Consider the following 23,514-nt stretch of genomic DNA (forward strand, 5'->3'; position numbering starts at 1 on the left):
ACATTAAAAAAGTGTCCACTTCACAGCCATGAGGCTGAAAAGTTAGTGGCAGAACTGAGGTCGAGGTGCAGACGCTCAGGCAGAGAAAGAATGAAAAGGCTGCAGGAGCAGTCTTAGAGCGCACGGCCCACTGCTCTTCAAGGTCACCCAGCTGCTGTGTAAAGCCGTGTAGGCAGCTCCTTTGTGTTGCTCCACAAAACCTGCGCTCTGAAACACGTATTTGGTTTGTGTAATGCTGCAAACGCAGATTCTTCAGCAGGGCGAATCACCCCCACCGCTTCTCCTCGGTTCTGTCGAGACAGGACTGTCGAGATGCAGTCTGACACCGGTCGGACAGACAGCATTGCCGTCTGATCGTCCGAATGCCCGTCGGTCGGGTGGGAATCTGACCGGACCCTTCCCGATCTCGCAGCAGCAGCTTTGCACGTGAGATTTCAGCGGCAGTCTTCTCTAGGCTCTACGAAGAGAGCTCCGTCACAGAGAGGATTTAGTGGCTGTTCCGGTGGGGATTTGCCCTGCCGTAGAACGGAACGGTCTAAGCGAGGCACTCGGAGTGCACCGCAGTGCCACAAAAAACCCCTCCCTTCTCTCCTGACTTGTGAGCGAGGAAAGCGAACGGCGTCTGTGTTTCAGAGCTGGGAGGTTCTCAGGGAGCAGGCAGCACCCTGCTCAAGCCGTGTTCGCTCCCCTGTTTTGACTGTGATCAAACACTGTCACAGTCACTGAGATCATCATCTCATCACTCCAGCCAGTTAAGGAATTCTGAGGTGAGTGTTTGAGTGTTTGTCATTATTTGTCATTTGACCAAAAATCTAGTCCCCACTAAAATAACATTGAATTCAATGTTAACATTGCCAAAAAAAATGTCCTGTCAAAGTTTTGGGAGTTTTGTGTGTGTGTGTGTGTGTGTGTGTTTGTCATTAATACATTAAGGGGACCTCAGCCTGGTAGCACACTCACGGTGTGGGGACCAATTTTATTGTGGGGACCAAAAACCTGGTAACCCACTAAAATAACAATGAATGTTGTATTTTTTTGTGTGCATGGATTTATTTACTGGGTGACCAGAGGCATGGCATTCAACGCCATGATTTTTTCACAAAGACAGGTCAAATGATGGAATCCATTTCAGAAACCAGGACCTGCGGCAGGTTGGAGCCCCGCTAGGCCTGAAACATTCACTTGAAACGGTATATCACCCACAGTCTGCCTCTGAGCTGAGCCTCCCTGACACAGCGCTCTGTGGTGTGACTGGTCGCTGAGGCCTTCGTGCGGTTCCCTTCACCCCACCCCACCTGAGTTTTTCTATGGAGCTTCATGACTTTCAGAGGGCAGAGGAGGACCTGCGTGCTCCCCTGATGGTGCAGGCTGCGTGGATTCCTCAGACGCGACAGGCTGCGGCCTGCCTCGGAGCTGAGCCTCGCTGACACAGCGCTCTGGGGTGTGACTGGTCGCTTAAGCCGCTCGTGCGGTTCCCTGCACCTAAACCTGAGCCTTTCCATGAAGCTTCATGACCTGTCAGAGGGGAGAGGATTGGACCTGCTGGCTGTTCTCAGTCAAGGCGCTCCGCCAGCCCGCCCGTCAGTCGGCAGTATTTGGGAATCTCTCCGTACCAGGAGCCATGGGAGCATCGCCACAGCGTCAGCCCTGACTGGGACGGCAGCAGAGTCCGCTTCACAGCCGTGTGGCTGCGAACTTAGACTTCGGCTGCTGTTTGGCAGCAGAAATGAGGACGAGGCAAAGCTGCAGGACGAGGTGCAGAAACTCAGGCAGAACGAGCAACGGCTGCAGAAGGTGTCGAAGAGCGCAGCTGCCCGTCTCATCAAGGTCACCAAGCTTCTGTGTGATCGCAACAAGCCGTGTCGGCTCCCCTGTTTTGCCTGTGATCAGTCACCGTCACTGAGATCGCAGTCTCATCACTCCAGCAAGGTAAGAAATTCTGAGATGAAGTTTGAAAATCACATCGACTGTGTGTGTGTGTTTTACAGACACGGTGACCTCCGTCAGAGGTCAGAGCCTCTCTGACACAGCGCACTTTGGTGTGACTCGTCGCAGCTCGTGCAGTTCCCTTCACCCAACCTGAACCTTTCTATAGAGCTACGAGTGCTGTCAGAGGGGAGAGGATGGACCTGCCGGCTGCTCTCAGTCACGGCGCTCTCCAGCCTGCCTCTCGGTTTGCTGCCCTGCAGGTGCGGGGCTGATCTGCGGCTTTGCTCCATCGGGGTTGCTTCACATGTCTACGAGCTCTCCACCTGAAGCTATTGTGAATGTTTTGTGAAGTTTTCACTGGCTGTAAAATAAAAAAAATAAAAAAAAAAACAGAATAGAATATCCAAACGAACCCAGAATGTTTTTTTTGTATGATGACGTTTTTATTACAACATGACTCGGGGATCCAACCCCAGGCATGGTCCCGAAACAGCCCACAGGTCAGCGGAATGGAGAGAGAGAGAGAGAGAGAGTCGGCCTTCCAGCACCACATCTGAAGCTATTGCTAATGTTCTGTCAGGTATTCACTGGCTGTAAAATTAAAAACAAAAAATAAAAAACAGGACAGAATATCCAAACGAAACCACAATTGTCTCTTTACAGAAGCTTTTCGGAGTGTTTTGATGTCGTGTAACTGTATATGTGTGGGTTTTTTTTTTACCTTGTGATCTGTGTATGTTTTGATTTTATTTTGAGAACCTGGGGTGAAATTGACTTTATGCTTGTGGTTTATGAGGTTCGTGAAAAAGGGCACAGCAAAGGGTAGCACATCTTCACAATGAGGCTGGCTCGTGAGAGACGTCATCAGCTTTTCAGCTTTCTCTAGATTGTCCGGATATACATCATCCTCCTTGTCCTCTTGATCTGCAGCAGCTCCATCCTCTAGGCTTCTCCAACTCCTCAACACTTACTGTCTGTTCTGGTTTCTCTTCCACAGTTCCTTTGTGTTTCAGATTCTGGGGCACCGGACTCTGTGTTTTTTTCTTTCCTTTTTCTTCTCATGTCTGATGGAACCAGCTGACCCAAGCAGCGGCATCGTCAGTTGTCTGTCTTCTTCATCGTGATCTTTCTTTTTTTCAGGTGTGATTACGTCTGTTGTGATTTCGTGTTTTGTGTTTGTTGCTTTTTTTTGTTGTTGCTTTTTGTTTGTTCACTTGGTTTTGTTTTTGTTTGTTTGTGGTTTGATTGGTTCACTCGTAGTCCACCTCCTTTCCTCCGCCATTGACAGCCGGGTCCCAAAGGTAGACGATGACCTTTTTGGCAGCAGGTAGTCCGGGGTTTGGTGGGTGGTGAGGGAGATCCGGTGGTACTGTGTTTGTTATATTTTGTCTATCTGTTGCTTTGTTTGTGTGTGTGTGTGTGTGGATATTGTGGGGAGTAGATCCAAACGGGGGTATTGTGGAGGTATGTTCTAAATTATTTCTATTAAGCATTGAATGGATTCTATATATGCATGTATACTGTATTGCAGAAATATGCTTGATTCCTTTCCTCAGTAGCAGATAGCAGGTATCACGGTCACCAGTAGGCGTGTATAGTTCAGCGCGCTGCCTTGTGGGGTACGTGACTTTCGGTCTCTGTTTTCTCTCTGTACTGGAGTGTTTATGGAGCCACGACACCAGCGATGCAGACTAAACAAAAACACACCAGTCTAATGTTGTATTTTGTATGTTTTCATCTTCCCTTACGGGATAAATTTAATGAAAAAGTTTTTGTTTTGTTTGCCTTTAGGCCGGAGAGAGCAGACAGCCACAGAGCCTAACAGGTCGTGTTTCTCCACCTCTCCCCTCTTACAAAAGGTTTGAAAATTCATGCAAACTCTTGTTTGACCTTTAGTTTCCCATTTCATTTTTTATGACGTCCTGAACCATGCGAATCTGCGAAGGCTGGACAAGACGCCGACAGAAGAAAGCCGCTAAAATCTCACTCCCAAAGCTGCAGCTGTGAGGGGGTCCGAACGAGATATCAACCCCTCCGACCAGCGCCGGCAGGTGGGTTCTATCTGTTTTTTTTTCCCACTCTGTGAAAATCAAGTGAAAATTCTGACTGAAAGAAAAAAAAAAGGTTCTGCTCCAAAAAAGCAGTTTCGCTGCCTTGTTGGGTCCGCGGTGACCCCAACAGAAACCTGGATGATATATAGTCCCGCACGCTGCCTCGCGGGGTCTGCGGTGACCCCAGCGGTAACCTGGACGATGTATAGTCCCGCACGCTGCCTCGTGGGGTCGCCGGCGACCCCAGCGGAAACCTGGACCAAATATAGTCCTGGGCGCTGCTTTGTGGGGTCTGCGGGTAACCTTGTCAAGACAGCGTAGGGGATCGTCAAATCAGCCTAAGGGGTGCGGGAGGGTTATAATGAGACTGTCGGTAAGAGAGAGTTCTCACGTTGATGGTGGGAAAACGCTATGTTTTGTCTGTCAGGACCGGCTGGTAGGAGACAGTTCTCACGTTGATGGTGGGAAAACGCTATGTTTTGTCTGTCAGGACCGGCTGGTAGGAGACAGTTCTCACGTTGATGGTGGGAAAACGGGATGTTTTGTCTGTCAAGACCAAGATCCAAGGTCGCTCTGTGTCCGTTATCTGTGAGAAAAGAAGAGTTTTTGCAGGACCAAACATAATATAGAAAGTTAATGAAAAGACGGAAATGTTAAAATTACTGTTTTCTGACAGAAAAACAAGCCCAAGCTCTAGCCTCTTCCCCGCGCTGCCTCGTGGGGTCTGCGGGTAACCTTGTCAAGACAGCGTAGGGGATCTTCAAATAAGCCTTAGGGGTGCGGGAGGGTTATGGTGAGAATGTTGGTAAGAGAGAGTTCTCACGTTGATGGTGGGAAAACGCTATGTTTTGTCTGTCAAGACCAGGTGGTAGGAGACAGTTCTCACGTTGATGGTGGGAAAACGCTATGTTTTGTCTGTCAAGACCAGGTGGTAGGAGACAGTTCTCACGTTGACTGTGGGAAAACGCTATGTTTTGTCTGTCAGGACCAGGTGGTAGGAGACAGTTCTCACGTTGACGGTGGGAAAACGCTATGTTTTGTCTGTCAGGACCAGGTGGTAGGAGACAGTTCTCACGTTGACGGTGGGAAAACGCTATGTTTTGTCTGTCAGGACCAGGTGGTAGGAGACAGTTCTCACGTTGACGGTGGGATAACGCTATGTTTTGTCTGTCAGGACCAGGTGGTAGGAGACAGTTCTCACGTTGACGGTGGGAAAACGGGATGTTTTGTCTGTCAAGACCAGGATCCAAGGTCGCTCTGTGTCCGTTATCTGTGAGAAAAGAAGAGTGTTTGCAGGACCAAACATAATATAGAAAGTTAATGAAAAGACGGAAATGTTAAAATTACTGTTTTCTGACAGAAAAACAAGCCCAAGCTCTAGCCTTTCCCCCGCGCTGCCTCGTGGGGTCTGCGGGTAACCTTGTCAAGACAGCGTAGGGCATCTTCAAATCAGCCTTAGGGGTGCGGGAGGGTTATGGTGAGAATGTTGGTAAGAGAGAGTTCTCACGTTGATGGTGGGAAAACGCTATGTTTTGTCTGTCAAGACCAGGTGGTAGGAGACAGTTCTCACGTTGACGGTGGGAAAACGCTATGTTTTGTCTGTCAAGACCAGGTGGTAGGAGACAGTTCTCACGTTGACGGTGGGAAAACGCTATGTTTTGTCTGTCAAGACCAGGTGGTAGGAGACAGTTCTCACGTTGACGGTGGGAAAACGCTATGTTTTGTCTATCAGGACCAGGTGGTAGGAGACAGTTCTCACGTTGACGGTGGGAAAACGCTATGTTTTGTCTGTCAGGACCAGGTGGTAGGAGACAGTTCTCACGTTGACGGTGGGAAAACGGGATGTTTTGTCTGTCAAGACCAGGATCCAAGGTCGCTCTGTGTCCGTTATCTGTGAGAAAAGAAGAGTGTTTGCAGGACCAAACATAATATAGAAAGTTAATGAAAAGATGGAAATGTTAAAATTACTGTTTTCTGACAGAAAAACAAGCCCAAGCTCTAGCCTCTTCCCTGCGCTGCCTTTCGGGGTCTGAGGTACCCCAACGTAAACTTAAAGAAAATATAGTTCCGTGCGGCCTTGTGGGGCTCTGAGGTACCCCAACGTAAACTTAAATAAAATACATTCCAGCGTGCTGCTTTGTGGGGTCCGCGGGGATCCCCACGTAAACCAAAACAAATTACAGTCCCGTACGCTGCCTTGTGGGGTCCTGCAAACCCCTCATGACAGATAACGTAAACCAAAATAAAATATAGTTCAGCGCGCTGCCTTGTGGGGTACAGGTGACCCCTCTAGACAGACAAAGTAAACCAAAACAGAATATAGTTCAGCGCGCTGCATTGTGGGGTCACGCGAACCCCTCAAGACATACAGGATAGACCGAAACAAAACACAGTTTAGCGCGTTACCTTGTGGGGTACGCGAGACCCCTCAAACCAGCCTAAGGGGCGCGGGAGGGATACTTGGCCTTTGGAGGACTATATTTCTCACCGTAAAGGTGGGGTCACTTGGAGAACTAGTCGAAATAACGTTGGGGTCGTGTGGACCCCTCGAGACAGCGTTGGGGTTCCTCAAATCAGCCTAAGGGGAGCTGGAGGGATACTTGGCCTTCGTAGGACTACATTTCTCAAAGTAAAGGTGGGGTCACTTGGAGAACTCATAGAAGTAAGAGTGGGGTCGCGCTGACCCCTCGAGGCAGCGTTGGGGTTCCTCAAATCAGCCTAAGGGGAGTGGGAGGGATACTTGGCCTTCGTAGGACTACATTTCTCAAAGTAAAGGTGGGGTCACTTGGAGAACTCGTAGAAGTAAGGTCGGGGTCGCGTGGACCCCTCGAGACAGCGTTGGGGTTCCTCGAATTAGCCTAAGGGGAGCTGTAGGGATACTTGGCCTTCGTAGGACTACATTTCTCAAAGTAAAGGTGGGGTCACTTGGAGAACTCGTAGAAGTAAGGTTCGGGTCGCGTGGACCCCTCGAGACAGCGTTGGGGTTCCTCAAATCAGCCTGAGTGGCGCGGGAGGGTTATGGTGAGACTGTGGGTAGGAGACAGTTCTCGCGTTGATGGTGGGAAAACGCTACGTTTTGTCTGTCAAGACCAGGTGGTAGGAGGCAGTTCTCACGTTGATGGTGGGAAAACAGGATGTTTTGTCTGTGAAGACCAGGATCCAAGGCCGCTCTGTGTACCCTTTTCAATGTAAGGGCTGTATTCCCTAACTGTGTGACAATCGAGTGAACATTCTGACAGCCTAAGGGTAAGGTGGGATCACTTGGAGAACTTGTCAGAGTAAGTTTGGGGTCATGTGGACCCTTCATTACAGCGTAGGGGATCCTGAAACCAGTCTTAGGGGAGTGGGAGGGTTAAGTGTACTTCTGTTTCATCTCAAACTTTAGAAATATAAAAACACAACACAATTTAGAAGTAAAAAAGAGATCTACCATGACTCAAAATATAAATGTCTCAACTCTGACCTTGTTCAGGAAATATCCAAGCCCCTTCTTAAAAAAACACAAGACTCTGGAGGAATTTCTTTTTTGTAATATTGACCAAATTAGATTTCAAAGGTATTTATTTGACATAGTGTAGTTAAAGTTTGGCAACATTCAAAATGAAATAAAATATTGTATTAACATATTTAAAATAGTTTTTATTAAAGCAACATTTGGAAAAAGGCTATATAGATAATTATATAGATTAATCATCAGTTTTGGCCATAGATTTGTTCAGAGAGTCTGTATTTATAGGAATCAGTCTTTTATGTTAGATGGAGTTAAAAATGCTTAAAAAATAGATCATTTCAAACACACTATAATGGCCTCAATTACCAAGACACATTTTAAAATATTAAAAACTCTCCATAAATCCTGAGACAAAATTTATCCCAGATTAATGATTTAGCTAATTAATTAATAGATTTTGGCCTTTAAAAAGGCATGTTGAATTGCCTGGCAAAACAAACACAAGCAGGTAGCTGCACGAGGTTAAGGGTGTTTGGAACCCGCAGGGAAAGGTTGCGCTCAGCATATTGGAACGCGTCCTTCCAGCGTGTTGCTGTTTCTAGGAGGCGCTGTTGGAGGCCGGAAGAGTTGGAGACAAGCACGATGACGGTGGTCGAACAGGGGTTGAGAAAGACTAAGCAAAATGAGTCCCTGCTACTGAAGCTTCGTGCGCCTCAGCGGCAGCAATCTGCGTCTAACAGAAACCGTCGGGACTGAAGGAAACACGTTGCTTTCTTCTGTCTTCTTTCCGTTGTGAAGGTATGGAAATCGATGTTATCCTCCCACTAATACTAATGCGACTAATGTCGAATTACATCCATAAAGGCGTCGATAGTGATAGGAAACAGGGAGGGATCTAAGTCAAATTCTCCGCTCCTGCGTGATCACGCGTGGATCAGGCATATCAGTTCCAATGCATGTCCTCTACTTCTTCCTGACTGATGGATGGATGGATCATGGATACATAGATGGATGTAGCAGATGGTACCAATATTTTTCCATTGTTTCATTCATGATAAGGCGCACAGGTTAACGCCTGCTTACGTTTCCTGTGCCCTGCATGCTGACAGACTCAGACAGATGGCTACAGGAATAGAAACTGTATTGATCAGTGCCTCCGTTGTGGTGGTATGTATTTGTGAGACTGAAACAGGAAAGAGTCACCAGCTAGTTCTGAAAGAATGACAGGAATTTGATGAATGTGATAAAAAAATAAAGATGGCACACTGGCTGTTCTGTCCCCCCCTGCCCTTTCCTCTTTTTCAGTATGATCTCAGACGTTTGCCCCCCTCTGGGCAACTGAACCTCACATGTCCACGGAACTGTGATCTACTTCCACGTTTGATTCATCAGGCTGTTAGTGGGGGGGGCTTCATGGTGTGTGTTTCCTGTCCGGAGTGCGGATGCGTGGGCGTACAGACATGGAGAGCTATGAGGAGTTCTGTCTGCGGAGTTTGGTCTTACTGCAAGAAGAGCGGAAACTTCGAAAGAAGTGTGAACCTTTCTTCTCCCTAAAGGCTCAATCTGCCATCTGCTTTTATGGAAGAGCCGTGCTTTCCCCTCTGGTGAGGAAAAAAAAAGATATTTTTCTATTAAGTTTAGTTAAAAACATGGGTGCACCTTCTTTCCATGACTGACGATTGGTCCATCACTTAATTCCAATCTCCATGCTTAGGAATTTTTGTCAAGTGAAGAGAAGTTCTGCTGCACAACAGTTTGTTTAAATCAGCAGTTAGCAGGGAAAAGCTAATTGATGATGTGGAAAATCAGGCCTCTTTGAGGGACTCATCTGTCTTGTGACTGCTGACAAATTGAGTCCTCAAGAAGTCACATGACTCAAGTCCCTAACTAAATTTAAAGAGCGACAAAAACATACAAGAAGGTTGGAAGTCCGTGTGTCATTGGATTTCATCTGTGCTGCTGCTCTCCAGAAACTCTTAAAGTATATTTTTGTTGTGGTAGAGAGGAAAGGGATGTTAAAACGTGTGGCGCTTTTTCCAGCTGAGCGCACAGCAACGCTCCGAGATGTGCGGCTACAAACAGAAGGCGGTCCAGCTGGAGCAAGACAGACAGAACCAGCAGAGAAACAAGCTGCCGGCTCAGAACATTCTGGATCAAGCTCAGGTCAGCAGCACAGTGTGAATTTCTGTATTTTCATACAAGTGCAACACGTTAGAAACATTTTCCTGTACAAGTTGTAAGGCTTCCCCCTTTTTAACATAATAAAGCTGAAGTAAAGCCTTCCTGTTGCCTCTGCTGACATTTGGAGCTTTTGCAAGCTTTTGTGAATCATTCTAATTTTAACTGAGGACAGTCGGAGCTTCTCTGTTTTACTTACAAAGTGAAAGTTCTTTAAGAATTTCCAATTGTCAAATCTCTATTGTAGCTTTTATATTACCACTGTTTAGTAATAAATTCCAGTTTGGTTATTAGATTACATAATTGGAGACACAGGAAAACATAAACTAAACAAAGATGGTAAAAAGATTTTATATAATATTTATGAAGGGAATATAAGAATTAGTGTTATTATTTTGGAAGTATTCCTGTTCTGTTTAGCCAAACTCCCAAACCGTAAGAAAGTAGATTTTTTCCTATCTAATGTAGTCTTTTAATTTCTTTGATTTAAAGATAAAATTATACTTTAGATGTGCTGACAATTGTGATCTCATCTTTAAGTCTGTATTTATTTTATTAGGGATTTATTCTGCTGTGCATCTAATAGTTTTATTTGTCAAACTCCGTAGCGTTGTTATGATTTTGTAATGTGGTAGGACATAGTAGAATATGTTTTCCTTTTGATTCTGACAGGCAGATATTATTTATTTTGTGAGTTTGATTTCTCTTTTTCTTCTCCTTTAATGGAAATCCTTGAGCAGGACTTTTTGCTTCCTGTTTTTGGCATCTCCTGTGAATTTTGGTAAATTTTTTTGCAGGCTTCCAGAAGTCAAATCTGCAAGAAACATGTTTTAAGCAGGATGCTCATTTAGATATTGCCCTAAATTGAATTCCCTGTTGTTTTTTGATAGTTCTTTTGTTTTGAACCATCAGTTCACTTGGTTGATTGTATTTCCTGATAGTTGACCACAGTATTTGTTTAAAGCTGTGTGAGTTTTCCAAAACTTGTCACTTTCTAATTTGACTAATTGCATGATACAGAAAAAAAGTCCAAAGTTCTTTCAAAGTTCTGGTTTACACAGTCTGATGATCTGATTAACTGGCATTAGTTAGAGTAAAAATACTTTAGTATCTTTTGTCTTTTGTACGACAGTAAAGCAAATGAATGCCAAAGTTTAGGTGCAGAAAATAATAATTGGTTTTTATAGCAAAATGGACGAGGACCTAGAAAAATAAAGCATAAAAACAATAAAATTTGCTCTCAAACCAAAACTGTAACCTATCTTTACAATCCGATCACCACGCATTATTTCCCTCAGGTGCAGAACGTTTCAAGCAAATGGGATGACAAGGCACCAGTGTTTCAATCTCCAAAATCTGGTGGGTACACCCTGGTTACTGACTCACCCGGGCTCCTCAGAGACCCAGGATGTGGACTTCAAGTTAAGGAGCCAGCGACTTTGTGCTCTGAGACCTCAACCCTCAATGGTTACAGAACAGAAGAAGACGTGACAGCAGAAAAGAGCGATGATGAAGGTGATGACGATGAGGATATTAGCTTGGACAGCCTTCTTAAGAGGTCGAGGGAGTATGTGAAGAAGGAGCAGCAGGGATCCAAAGCTGACCGTACAGTCAGCAAGACTCCTTCAACAGAGGCCGCGTCCCGGAAAGAAGAGAAGAGCCCTGTGAAGGACACAGGAGTTGAGTTTGGATTCAGTCTGCACCACAGCCCAATTGGCCTGCCTCCCATCCACCATCAAGCTCTGTATGACCCCAGCTCTCAAAAGTCAGTCTCACCAAGCAAATCCGAACACAATGCTTCTCCTCCCTCTCTGGAGCCCAGCGTCCTCTCCTTTTCAAACAGACGCAAACCACGGCCTCTGTCTACGGGGAACATCCATATTTCCTTCCCAATTAGCCCAACTGACCTTATTCCTCGAAGCCCAGGAAGGTCAGAGGAAGCTTCATCAGCAGCTTTTCCATCCACTGTTCAGTGTTGCCCGATGAAGAAGGATGGTGTCAATCATCGATCCACTCACTGTGATACTAGTCCAGAGCTGGAGAACAGACAGCCTGGTAACGCCACAGTGCCCACCCCTGTGTTACACCATGATCATCTGACTGCAGGTTTTCGCCGCCGCTGCCACACGCTGGACAGTCAGATGAACATTTACCAGACTGCTGCTGGGCATATGGACCGCAGTCAAGAAAGAGTGCCTCGCTTCATGGCAGGGGTTGTGCGCCTTCCCCCAACCCGACACACCCCTGCAGCAACTTCAGAGCAGTCTTATGAAGGGGACGGCACCTTTTCATCTCTGCCAAGGCCACACACAACTCCTGATTCAGTCTCATTTAGGCTTAAGTCTGATCACTCTCAGGAGCCAAACAGTGGTATGAAAGCATCAACTGTCTTCAGAAACTCAGCCGCCAACGCAGGTGAGTCTATCTGGAACAGCCTGTTTTCACTCGTCTGTTTATTACTCTGTCCATTTAATCACAGAAACTTTATAGTGATAAAAACAAAATAATGTGAACGACGCTATACCAACAGAAGACTCCCAGTGGCGAGCACAAGCTCTGGAAAACTTACAAAGGCGCCTGGATGAGGAGCATGGCTTGAAGATGTCTCTGCTCCTTGCTGAGCAGGAGAAAGAGCAACAGTGTCCCCACTTGGTCAGCTCATGCAATCACAAAGTATGTCAAAAATCCTAAATCGATATTTTGTGTAATGAGCTGTATTCGAATATTTATAGTACAATTTCTCCGTTAAAACGTGAAATAAAAATATTTTTGTTTTACCTTGTGATTTTGTGTGTGTGCAGGAGCTTGAGGAGAGAAGGCCAAAGAAACAGGGTTTTGTGCAGCCATTAAGTGAAGATCCCTGTGGTTGGAACTGTAGGTGTGTGAACAGCAGCTGTCCTGCTATTAGTCCCTCCTGTCCTGGACTAAGCCCAGTTAGAACACCGTCTGAGCTATCCCCTGGACACAGTTTAGGTACCACTTCAAACTACATATTCAAAAGAGTAATTTTACTGTAGCATTCATTCCCACAATGAAAGTATGTGATGTTTTTCTTCTCCAGGTTTTCACAATCCTAGTGTAACCTTTCCCTCTGTCCAGCTTCCTGTTTATCTGTGGGGTTCCACTCGAGGCGCCAACAAATCAAGAGCAAGGTTGAGCCTGGTGGGTACAATCCTGTATGTGTTTGATGCCATTCCGTTTGGTTTTTAGGCCTTGTGTTTTGAAGCTGTGCTTTTTCTGAACTGCCTTTATTTCTCAAATAACACCCTCCCTCTGGGGTTTGCAGGTTTTGACAGCAGAGCAGCAGAGAGCGTTCTGCCGAATCTGCGCCATCATTCGCGGCTTTCTTGTGCGCAGGCTGCTCAAGACAGAAAAAGTCAAAAATCTTCGCCAAACTATCGTGGTACGCTCGTCCACTTAAAAACAGGATGCCAAATTGTTGTTCAACAAAAGCCTGCAATTTTCTATCAATAAATAATTGATCTAAGCTGCAACAAAAGATGTAAACTGTTAATGTGTTTTCAGGACACACAGGAGTTTATCCGCTCATTTCAGAATGAAGCAGAGCAGAAGAAGAGCACCTACTCAGAACAAGATGTCTCTTTGCAGGAGCGAGTCAGAGCCCAGGTATGACTGTAGTTACCATCTGCAGACAGCAGAGGTCCCTCTTTCTCTGTGTTTACATGACTTTACTGTCATTTCAGTTGCGTGCAGCCCTGTATGACATCCATGACATTTTTTTTGAAATGTCATTGATGGATCGCTTAACGCTCCTGCAGCAGGAGAGGCAGCTGCGTGCAGAGAGGAAACTGCGAGACTTGGTAAACTGAAAACACTGGATCGTAATAGTGACAAATGAGAGGAAGGCATCTCTTTTGTGGCTCTTAAAATAAAAAAAGAAATCCACATGTTGTTCTCTGCAGGAGAAAGCCAAGAGCACCAAGGAGAGATTGTCTCTTTCTGCTGCCACACAGAGATCTCTGGACAGAAAAAAGAGGTGAAATATGATGAAATTACAAAAGATGTTCTTGTTTTTGATTTAAAAAAACCTTCAGAGGCTTTATTTAGCATTTTTCTTATTCTTTTTGCTTCTTCAGAGTCGGTGAATCTCCAGCACAGGCCAGGAAGGTGCCGCCGAAGCAAAAAAGCCCCGCCGCCAACAGGTCCCAGATTTTATGTTATTCAATTCAATTCTTTTTTATTTATTTAGCCCAATATTACAACAATAGTTGTCTCAATGGGCTCATACCGGTAATTGTATAATAAACATGAAATCATGAAGAACATAAAGTCCTAGAATTGAAAACTATACAGACTAAGCTAAACTGGGCATCCCTGTCCTTAGACCCTTCTCGGTAAGGAAAAGCCCCCCCCCTAAAAAAAAGGATTCCCTATTATTTAAGGTTCTTTTTATTTTCAAGTATATGTTGTCTTGAATCCCAACATTTAAAGCATTTTTATTTATGTTTTCCACCACTTTCAGAGTTCAGAAGACAAGTCAAGGCCAGAATTGCTCCGGTCAACTGAACCGTCAGGGGTGAGTTCAAATTTCTATATCACGGTTTTGTTACAAAGCATTTTACTGTTTGTAAGGATATACATTTTTTTGAGTAATTGGAACCAAATAAATAATTCAAAACTGTGAATATGGTTTTTAAACTCAAGCTTTGGTTTTATGCTGATTTAAACTTCTTTTTTTTCTATTAAAGTAATAGTTTTGGCCATTCTCCACTACTTTCTCTTGAAAACTATTTTACATTATGTTTTACATTATAAGTAATCTGAATCAAATTGCACTTTCTTTTAGTTAATTTTATTGATGGATTATATATATTATTGATGGAAAAGAATAAACATATATTTTTAGAACAAAATAAAACAGTTTTGCTTGATTGTCAAATCAGTTTGATTGTCATTTAAGAAAAGATCGAATATTCGTAATTGTGAATGTTTTCCTTGTTTATATAAATCTACATTTGTTTTGTTCTTTAAAATCTTAATGCAGTTATCAGCTCTGCTTTCTGACTTGCAAAAACAGTTTAGCTGTTGCTAAAAAAAAATTAGGATTCAAAGGTACAATTTTTGTTAGATGCGCACAGAAAAATAGCTGTATTTATGCCAGGTTAAATGAAATATTTAATGCATGTTTAGCCTAAATGAACTGAGTGTCTCTGTTTTCAGGAGCTGGTACAGAAAGACTCCAGAGGAGAGAGTAAGGCGCTCAGACAGCCTAAAGAAGCAGCATTCTCTGGGTTAACACAAGAAAATCCTGTGAACTTGAATGTTTTTTCATGTATTACATATCCCGCATCACTGAAACTCACCAGTACTGCTGAAAAAGAACAATAACGCTGTTTTGTGTCTATTGTTTGAATTGAAATGGTGATAATCACTACCACACTTTATATCACTCATAAACACTGTCACACGTCACGCTGCTTTTTGACTTGTGCCACCTGCGAATGTAGTTTTTATGTTTTCTCAAAGTGTCACCCTTTAAGCTTAAGAGAACACTGCTGTTGAAGGAAATTAGTCGTGTGTATAAAAAAAAAGCGTAAGAAAGGTCACAGGTAAATGTAAAGATTATGGATCTGTGCCTCTAATTAAGCTTTAGTACACTAAGCATGCAAGTTTGTGAATAACATGGAGACATTAAGTGCTTATACATTCAAAGCCATTTAACTGAACATATTTATTATTATAAATACATACCTTAAGTCATAAATATATGGTTTTGTTTAAGGGCTTTGAGTATCATGTGCTTTCTGAGTTTAAGGTGCTGAATTTTCATGAATCCTAACACTTTATTTAAAGAAAAAAATGTATTTATATCCATATGAGTTTGTTTATACTTTTTTGGTGCTGTTACAGTAATGTAGCTTTACATGGAGATGCACAGCAGCCAAACAGTTTTGTTAAAAAAAAAAAAAGACTGTAGTAAAATAAAGGAAAGCCTTACAGACAAAAAGTCGTATAAATTCCTGGTCAAAGCACATGTCACTGAATTTATATGTGGTAACTAACTACAGACCTTCATGTAGTCCTCACACCGTCATAGAATTTGGTGTCCTGTAATATTTCTGTGATGTCTTTAGGTATATTTATTTGTTTTTATTTAATATTATTGTGTTTTATAAGGCCTAAAATGAACACTTCATAAATCCATGTTTTATATTACAAATGTATAGTTGAATAATCTTGTCAGATGATGAAGCTGCAATGTTTTACACAACTGACTGTCTTGATGTAACTACAGCGACAAACAATTACTAGTAAATGTCCAACACTAAAAGGTAAGAGGATTACATCACAACCCTAACACTGGAGAATTCACAGGGTCAAATTTGGCTATGGTATTTATTTTTTTATTGTATCTATTTGTTTCTATTTTTCTTATTTTATAATTTTATTTTTTGGTCTCTGTTAATAGCTTCAAAAAGGGGGGGGGGGGGGGGGGGGGGGGAGAGCTATATTAACTTAAAAAACCCAGAAGAAAATTGTTCTCCAGGGAAAAATGTTTATCACAGATTTTTTTTAAGAAATACAGCTTGTATTTTGGTTTCTGTTTTTACTCATCTCCTTCTGTTATTGTATACAAGAAAGTTCATTTTAGTTTTGGATCATTTTTTAGAGTTTATTGTTTGCTTCAATAAACTGGGGTCACCGGTTGCCATGAAAAAAACCTTAAAGTATGATTGTTCTGCCTTCATGCTTTATAGTTAAGAAGTGCTCATTATAGTCAATTCTGCATCCCCTTTTCTACTTTGAGTTGAAAGATAAATCGAATTGAATTCAACATTATTTTCTTACAAGTTTTCTTTAAATTCATTCAGTTCATTATCAAAATATGTAAAAACAATATTAAATTTTTACAAACTGAAATGATAACAGGAAAACATAATCTGTTGTATTTTTTGAAGTTTTAAAAGTAGACAAAAATCTCAGCAATTGTCAGTAAAACAGTTTTAGCCATCAGTGTTACCAAATACACATTCACAAACTGATGGCAGCTCTGCTGCCGAACACTGGCGCCAACCCACAACCACCGGGAGCAATGTGGGGTTCAGTGTCTTACCCAAGGACACTTTGACACATTTGATGGGATGGGCGGGAACTGAACTTGCGATCTTCCACTCTATCTCTGCACCTCAGTAATCTTATTTAACAAATCGTTTTTTTTTATTCTGAGTTTGCTTCTTTCCTGTAATTATTCAGTAGAATAGCTTTTGTATTTATCCTGAAGTTAGTGTCAATAACAGCATCATTATAACAGAACAAATTATTTATTTGTTCCCATGCTATAAGCATTAAAACATTAATTGTTTGTTGTGTTCTTTACTTTTTATACATAGATTTCCTAAAGGAAAGATTATAGTTTGTTTTAATTATTAATATTTTATAAACTGGATATATTAGTAGGAAGTTGATTTGACCAACTTGTGCACATAAAAATCTAAAAAAAACATTCTACCCTCAGAGTGTCACACAAGGGGGCAGCATAGTCGGTGTTTAAGCATGCAACAATAAATATACGCTTTAATTTTGAAAAACCTTCTTAATTTATTTTAAGGAAAGATGACAGTAGAAAAAATAAAACAAAAACAATTAGAAATAATTATAGTGAATTGATATTTTTGATGGGAATGAACATGTGTTTGTTAACAACATCAAACTGTAAACTTTGTGCAACTTGTCCCATTTGGGCCCCTTTTCACCTGCTTTAGGTGCCAAGCCCAGCTAAACAGACCTTTCCATGACCCTGTTTAGTGGTAACAGGTGTAGCCAGTGACTTTGGAACAGCACACCGCCCCAAAATCAGCCCAACAAAAGTTCTTTCAGAACCCAATCCCTCAAGGGAGACAGGCTTGATCCTGGACTGGACCTGACTCAGCTGAAGCCACCCAGGTGTGTCATGGCTCCCTCGACTCAATGGATCTTTTATTTACCACCTGTTTACCTCACTTTAACCTCATTTCCCTTCATTTTCCTGGCCTGTATTTTTAGATGTGTGAAGAAACGGGGGATTTTTCTGTTGTCTCAAACAGGAAAATGTAGAAAAACAGATTAGTGGTCATGGTGACCCCATTGATATAAAAATAAACGAGTGAAAAACACAACATGGGGGCGCAAAATGGTAAAGGCCTCCACCAAACACAAAGATCAATAAAACCATGTGCTAAAAAGAGTCTAACTTTGGGAGTGCCTCTGCAGTTTTCTTTCTTCAGCGATGTGGGTTTTTGTTGCATGAATGTCAACTTCTGGCCAAAAAGGGTCATTTTAAGGGCAGTTAAAAAAAAGAGTTAATCTCCCTCATCTCATGTGTCCAGTTGAACCTAATGCCACAAAGCTGCATTTTCTACTGAAACAGGTAACACAAATAGCGTGTGTGATAAACTGAGGCAAGCATGTTTTGTTTTTCCATTCTTGTGCTTGTATGACAATTTTGTGACATATACACATTTTTGAAATCATATCATCACATTAAAAATCTTTAAAAAAAATTAACAATTCTATTGTTGGGAGACGGTGGATCACACGTTCAACAGATTTTCTGGTCAAGATGACCTTTGCCAACTCTGGCAGTGAGGCAATGTGTTTATTAGCAAGCCAAACAAACAGAATGAATGTTTCATTTTTTTAACCCTTGTGCTATCTTAGATGACCCCACCCTTGCATTGACGTGTTCTCCCTACCACGACAAAGGTGGATAAAGGTGGAAAGTAATCCATGGACACCAGTGAAGATCACAAATCATTGAAGAAAAATGGTTCAGCGCACTGTCTAGTGGGTCTAGATGACCCAACTCCCAATGTTAAAGTGTCTAGGATAGCACAAGGGTTAATTAATCCTAAACTAAACAAAAATGAAAAGTTTGTGATGCTGTGTTCTCAGATTAAATGCTTTCCTCTCTGATGTGCTTTTAAGCTCGCTGCTGTTTTCAGTCTGGAATTAACCTGGATTTGTGTCATATTTTTGCAGGCAACAAAAAGCTACTGTTATTTTTTCTCTGTTCAACCCTATAAAAGGTAGGTACGTCATGTGAAGGAGTGCAGCTGTGTCACTTTGTAACATTCATATGTGCACTGGCTCATTTTGCTCATCTAAAAGTAAGGTATCCTGTACTAAACCTAAGAGTGTATAAATAATTGTGTACTGTTAGCTGTCAATGCCGGAAAGTGAAATGACAATGAAAAAATGATAAACTCTCAGTAGCTCTCCGTGTCAGAGAAATGTAGAATTTCCCAAAATAAAACATTTTCTGCTGTTTTTGCCTTTTAGTGTCACACATTAGAATTGAATTGTAGTAATAAAAGCTCCACCGATGAGCCTGTGTGTGACGTGTTATTATTTTAAGGCTCTCATTAGCTCTTTTTTAAACCATTTTCTTGTGCAGTATACTTTGCTTTTCACATTCATTTGACCATTTTGAGTCTGCCAGCCTGTTGTTTCTTGGAGATTCCGTTGATCAATTAGGAAACCTCTTGGGTCTCTCATTGACCCAGTGCCACCTCATCTTTTTAGAGATCTCCAACTTGGTAACATCAAGAATGGGGCCTTTGAGAAATGTTATTTTGCTTAGTTGGTGCTGCACATGACCAAAAGTCATCATTGAAACTTGTGACATTTGTTGTAAACCAGAAAAAAAAATCTGCACAAACCTGTGCTGAAAATCCTCATGGCATCATTTTGTGTCTGTTTGAGGTATGAGAACTGATGAAGGTGAAGCAGATAGTCTGTTTTAGAGGACCTGGATCCAGTTCACCAAAACACAGGAAATGATGCCATTGTGCATTAAGGCATTTCTGGAATGATGCTTCCACAAACTGAGGATCACCAGAATGATTTAGGAGGTTTAAGTTAAGATTTAGATGGAGGAGATCAACAAGGCTTGTCACCTGGTAACTAAACAGCCTGTCACATGCTTCAAAAGTATTTTTGCAGGAGACAAAAACCTGTCGTTCTTTTTTCTCTGTTCAACCCCATAAAAGGCAGGAATGCTGTGTGAAGGACTGCAGCTGGTACTCTGGTGCCACTTTGCTGAGTCCCTGCAATTTCTCCAGTCAGTTTCATCCACAGCTGACAGCAAGAGGGAAGCCCCCCCCCCCCCCCCCCCCCCATCCTACGGAAGAAAAATACATCCTGATCTTCTCACTAACTCGGGTTAAGATGCAGCAACACACTGCAGCTTTATTTCAGTTGGACAATATGCTCCTTGACAACAAAGGCACAGTGCAGCCGAAATCTATTTTACTCAGATAAAACCGTTTTTACTCCTTTTTGCTATTTTTTTTTTTGCACATTTGAAAATGTTTCACCTCACAGATGTCTCTTTCTTTGATTTCCATGCAATTTTTCCCATTTTAGTACCATTTATAGCCTTTTGGGAATATTAGCTCAGATGTTTCCCGCAACTTATAAAGCAAAGGTCTAGCCAAGTATGAAGCATTTTATGGAGCACCCTACACTTAGAAGAAGGAGTAATGGTTCACCTTTGGATTTCTGTATAAAATGAACACCTCTTTACTTTTATGGTCAGGAATGAAGTGAGAGCTGTTCAAGTCTGTTTCAGTAAATGGAAAACCCAGAACTGAACACATAGCGCGTGCACACATCCGCACACCAACATAAATAAATGTTGATGGAGCCACGGCTGTCCCACAACTCTGCGGGACTCTGGGAGCGTTAACAATGTCTCTTTTGCTCCCGAAGGCTCTTCTTCCATCCCCTCCTTCCTTCCCACATGAAGCCTTCTTTCCTTCCATAACCTACTTAAAACCGCCAGCGGTAACCTCAACTTCAGTATGAAAATAGACAGCTTCCCCTCGTTTCCATATGCCACTGAGCATGTCACATTTAAAGCGGTCCTATACTGCGTTTGACAGTAGGCCTTAAATAAAAACCATGGTGGATTTTCTTTTTAGTGACACAAAAGGGTTGGTTTCTGAGAGGAGATGTAACATCCGTCTAAAGAATAGAGCCATAAAAATTAGAACCAAAGTCACTTGAGCTAATAGGGTGCATCACGTGGTTTAAGATCAAGTTGTTGTTGTTCACCTTTCAGCATACCCCTTCAGGGGTTCGCCAATGCGAATCAGCTTTCACTGATTTACACAGGTGGTTTGGCAGAGATTTTTACACCACATGCCTAACCTAACACAAGCCTGTATTTTATCAGGGCTGGAGACCAACACAGGGGAAACCAGACTTGGGCCCCCTTGTTCCCACATAGTTAGGGTCTTACCCAAGAACCCAGACTGGATGAAGTTCATCGCGCACCCTGGGAAACAAATCCGGGTTTCCCCTGTGTTGGTCCTGCACCCAGCCAACTGATCCATCCAGCCGCTACATGGTGTGAGATCTTTTAAAGATGGAAAAGTTTCTGCTACGGGAGAGACCAACACAGGTGACCTAGATCAGTAGAAGAGCTGGAAATCTGTGGTACTCAAAGGATCTTTTGGTCCAGAAGGATTTGGCTATGTCCATTTTTAAATTAGAATTAGAATTATTTTAAAGAAACATGTTTATTCTTACTTGCATATCCTTAAATGACTGGCCAACTTTTGGTGAAAAGCAGAAATTGTAAAATACTGAGCAACGTTTGTCGAATTTTGATGCACATGTTGCGTTGAGACAGTACAGATTAAGTTTGAGTACATGTGAATCCATGTGATTCTTTCCAGTTTGTGGCCTTGTCTCCTGCTTCATGCGGCAGGTTCACTCACCAGGCGTGGGAAGACTTCTGTACCCATCAGCAGCATGGCTGAGCTTGTGGCTTAACTGCTGCCACACTACACAATTATAAACCATCCCAGGATATGCTTTGTAATCTTCTCTCACACCCATTTTGTCAGAGTTTTAATCAGCTGTCAGGACTGCGCTGTGAGTCTATGATCCATTCTGGAAGAAAAAAAAACAGCATTCCTTCACTGTGAACAAGGTTGACAAGCACAGGATTATTTCATTAACAGGCTTGTGTTTGGCTGAATATCAAGGCCCATTCCATTCAAGATTGCACTGCTGTATTTCATCTTGTTTATGTATTCCTTCATTACTTCATAGTCAACGTCCAACAAGGCTCAGAGCAGGCAGAGGCTCAAAATTTAGTACCTGGCTATGCTCCTGTGGGTGTGAGTGCTTAACATGAAGCAGAACTGTGTCCATCCATCTTACATCTCCTCCATTATTATCTTACTTTCACTGCCTGAAAACTAGATAATAAACATAATTTTGCCTTTTTCTTATCTGTTTCTGATGTATTTTAACAACATATTAAACTTATGAAGCTGTGGGATGGTCTAAAGAGGAAGAACAGGTGCAAAGGCAAAGACTTTCTCCCTATTAGTTGACACATGACATTTTAAAGTCTTTTATTTTCCTCAGCCTCACCTTTGGTTGATTTATAAAGAGATTTTAGCTTGCAAATGTTATCTTTTTGGCTGTTTAGGGAGTGCAACAATGGGGATACCATCGTGAGGATTCAATTCTTCTTCTTTGGCACATGGATTGAAGGGAATAATTTAGAGTGAAAAGGGGGGAAAGTGGAGGGCTTATCCTCATAGACTGCCTAAATGAAACGCATTATTGTTAAAAGAGGGAAATCCACCAAAGAGGAAAAATATTTTCATGGTGAAAGAATAAAATGTATTATTCATTGTTTAACCTAGCAAAGGATTTAAGAAACCCATTCACAGTTTGACCTTTTCTCCTCTCTCCCCTCCTGGGTTTCCCTCCGTGCTGCCATTAACACAAAAAAACAAGTCCAAACTTATTCAGAGTGGGAAAATATAAAGCCAAGGGGAACTTTATGGCTGAGAAATCCTTGTTTTGTTGGCAAGTCTGTGTTTATTTCTATTTTTTTTTTGGTTTAAAAAAACTTTCCAATAGGCGTGCTGCATGTGTCAGGAAAAACTAAATCTTTATTTTACTGCTGACTTGTGGGAGGTGCAAACATTTGAATCAGAAAGTGTGAAAGCAATTTCCACCATAAGCCGAATGATGAACATGCAGCCGCACACAGCTCTTCATCGATTTGGAAAAACTGTTTTCACCTAAAATGTGTCATTTCATTTTTTTTAAAAAGGAACAAATCTGCTTTTGATGAATTGGGATCATTTCCAAGGAGCAGTTATGTAGATTCATACATTCCGTGACCTATAGATGGTGCAATATAACCAGTCAATTGGCAGTTTGATTGTACCCCAAATAAAAGGTAATGGCTCCTTATTTTTTGTGTGAGAGCTTAAGGGTTAAATAAAAATATCAAATCCATATTTATTAGCCTTTTTAGACATAATCATGTTAATGTTAAGCATCTCGAATGTCATTCTTGTTTACCTAGAAAAATAAACATGAAGGGTAGATTCAGTTGCTGATGTGTTATAATTTTTTTTGCTCAATGCCAAATTTAGGCACTGAATACCTCATGCTTAAAAGAAAGTGATCAAATATTTATTTGATCTATAGGGGAAAAAAATCCCTAAATAGGTTAATTTTTCTAGGCCATTAACATGGAAATGAAAGAAGTTCATTTACGTTTTCACTATCTGGGAACTTAATGACTTGTATGACTCAATTTTGACTACATGGACAAATCTCTGCTGCAGAACGAACACTTTAGTCTTCATTGATGCCCAAATACTTCTGTGTACTCCATGTAAACATATTAAACTATATCCGACTCTGGAAGCTTCTCTCTAACTCTTTTGGGGCAGCAGTGTTCCTGGACTCCTGGCTGGCTCTAGTGGGATCCTCCTCCTGGCTGGTAGATTTTAACCACAAAGGAGAGCAACTTCCCGATTATCTTTCCACACTCACCTTTGCCAGTAGGTGAAAAAGAGGCTAAGATTGCACCACAAGAGATCAGAAGTGAAGACATGTGGCATTTCACTGCAAAGATCTAAATTT

General features: G+C 42.2%; 2 protein-coding genes across 5 annotated transcripts; both read left to right on the top strand.

Annotated features, from left to right (window-relative positions):
- The first annotated feature begins 263 nt into the window (after window positions 1–263).
- LOC144994152 (uncharacterized) lies at window positions 264–5,547 on the top strand. Of its 3 annotated transcripts, none has more exons than XM_078950898.1 (3): window positions 264–1,929; window positions 3,721–3,754; window positions 3,875–5,547. In XM_078950898.1, the coding sequence occupies exons 1-3, from the start codon at window positions 1,501–1,503 to the stop codon at window positions 3,934–3,936; spliced, it is 525 nt and encodes a 174-aa protein (XP_078807024.1). In that variant the 5' UTR covers window positions 264–1,500; the 3' UTR covers window positions 3,937–5,547. The 3 variants fall into 3 exon arrangements, 1 of the variants encoding a protein (XP_078807024.1); XR_013657578.1 differs by having other exon boundaries at window positions 272–767; window positions 1,133–3,754; XR_013657579.1 differs by having other exon boundaries at window positions 272–767; window positions 1,206–3,754.
- Window positions 5,548–7,927: 2,380 nt separating this feature from the next.
- Window positions 7,928–16,291, top strand: ccp110 (centriolar coiled-coil protein 110). Of its 2 annotated transcripts, none has more exons than XM_023957557.2 (14): window positions 7,928–8,229; window positions 8,737–9,035; window positions 9,472–9,594; window positions 10,908–12,024; window positions 12,140–12,282; window positions 12,411–12,582; window positions 12,671–12,771; window positions 12,896–13,012; window positions 13,135–13,236; window positions 13,314–13,430; window positions 13,533–13,606; window positions 13,707–13,772; window positions 14,093–14,146; window positions 14,791–16,291. In XM_023957557.2, the coding sequence occupies exons 2-14, from the start codon at window positions 8,874–8,876 to the stop codon at window positions 14,864–14,866; spliced, it is 2,424 nt and encodes an 807-aa protein (XP_023813325.1). In that variant the 5' UTR covers window positions 7,928–8,229; window positions 8,737–8,873; the 3' UTR covers window positions 14,867–16,291. The 2 variants fall into 2 exon arrangements, with proteins under 2 accessions (XP_023813325.1, XP_023813326.1); XM_023957558.2 differs by having other exon boundaries at window positions 12,143–12,282.
- The last annotated feature ends 7,223 nt before the right edge of the window (window positions 16,292–23,514 follow it).

Source organism: Oryzias latipes, chromosome 8 (assembly GCF_053564925.1).
Source record: "Oryzias latipes strain Hd-rR chromosome 8, Olatipes_Hd-rR_3.1".
NCBI lineage: Eukaryota > Metazoa > Chordata > Actinopteri > Beloniformes > Adrianichthyidae > Oryzias > Oryzias latipes.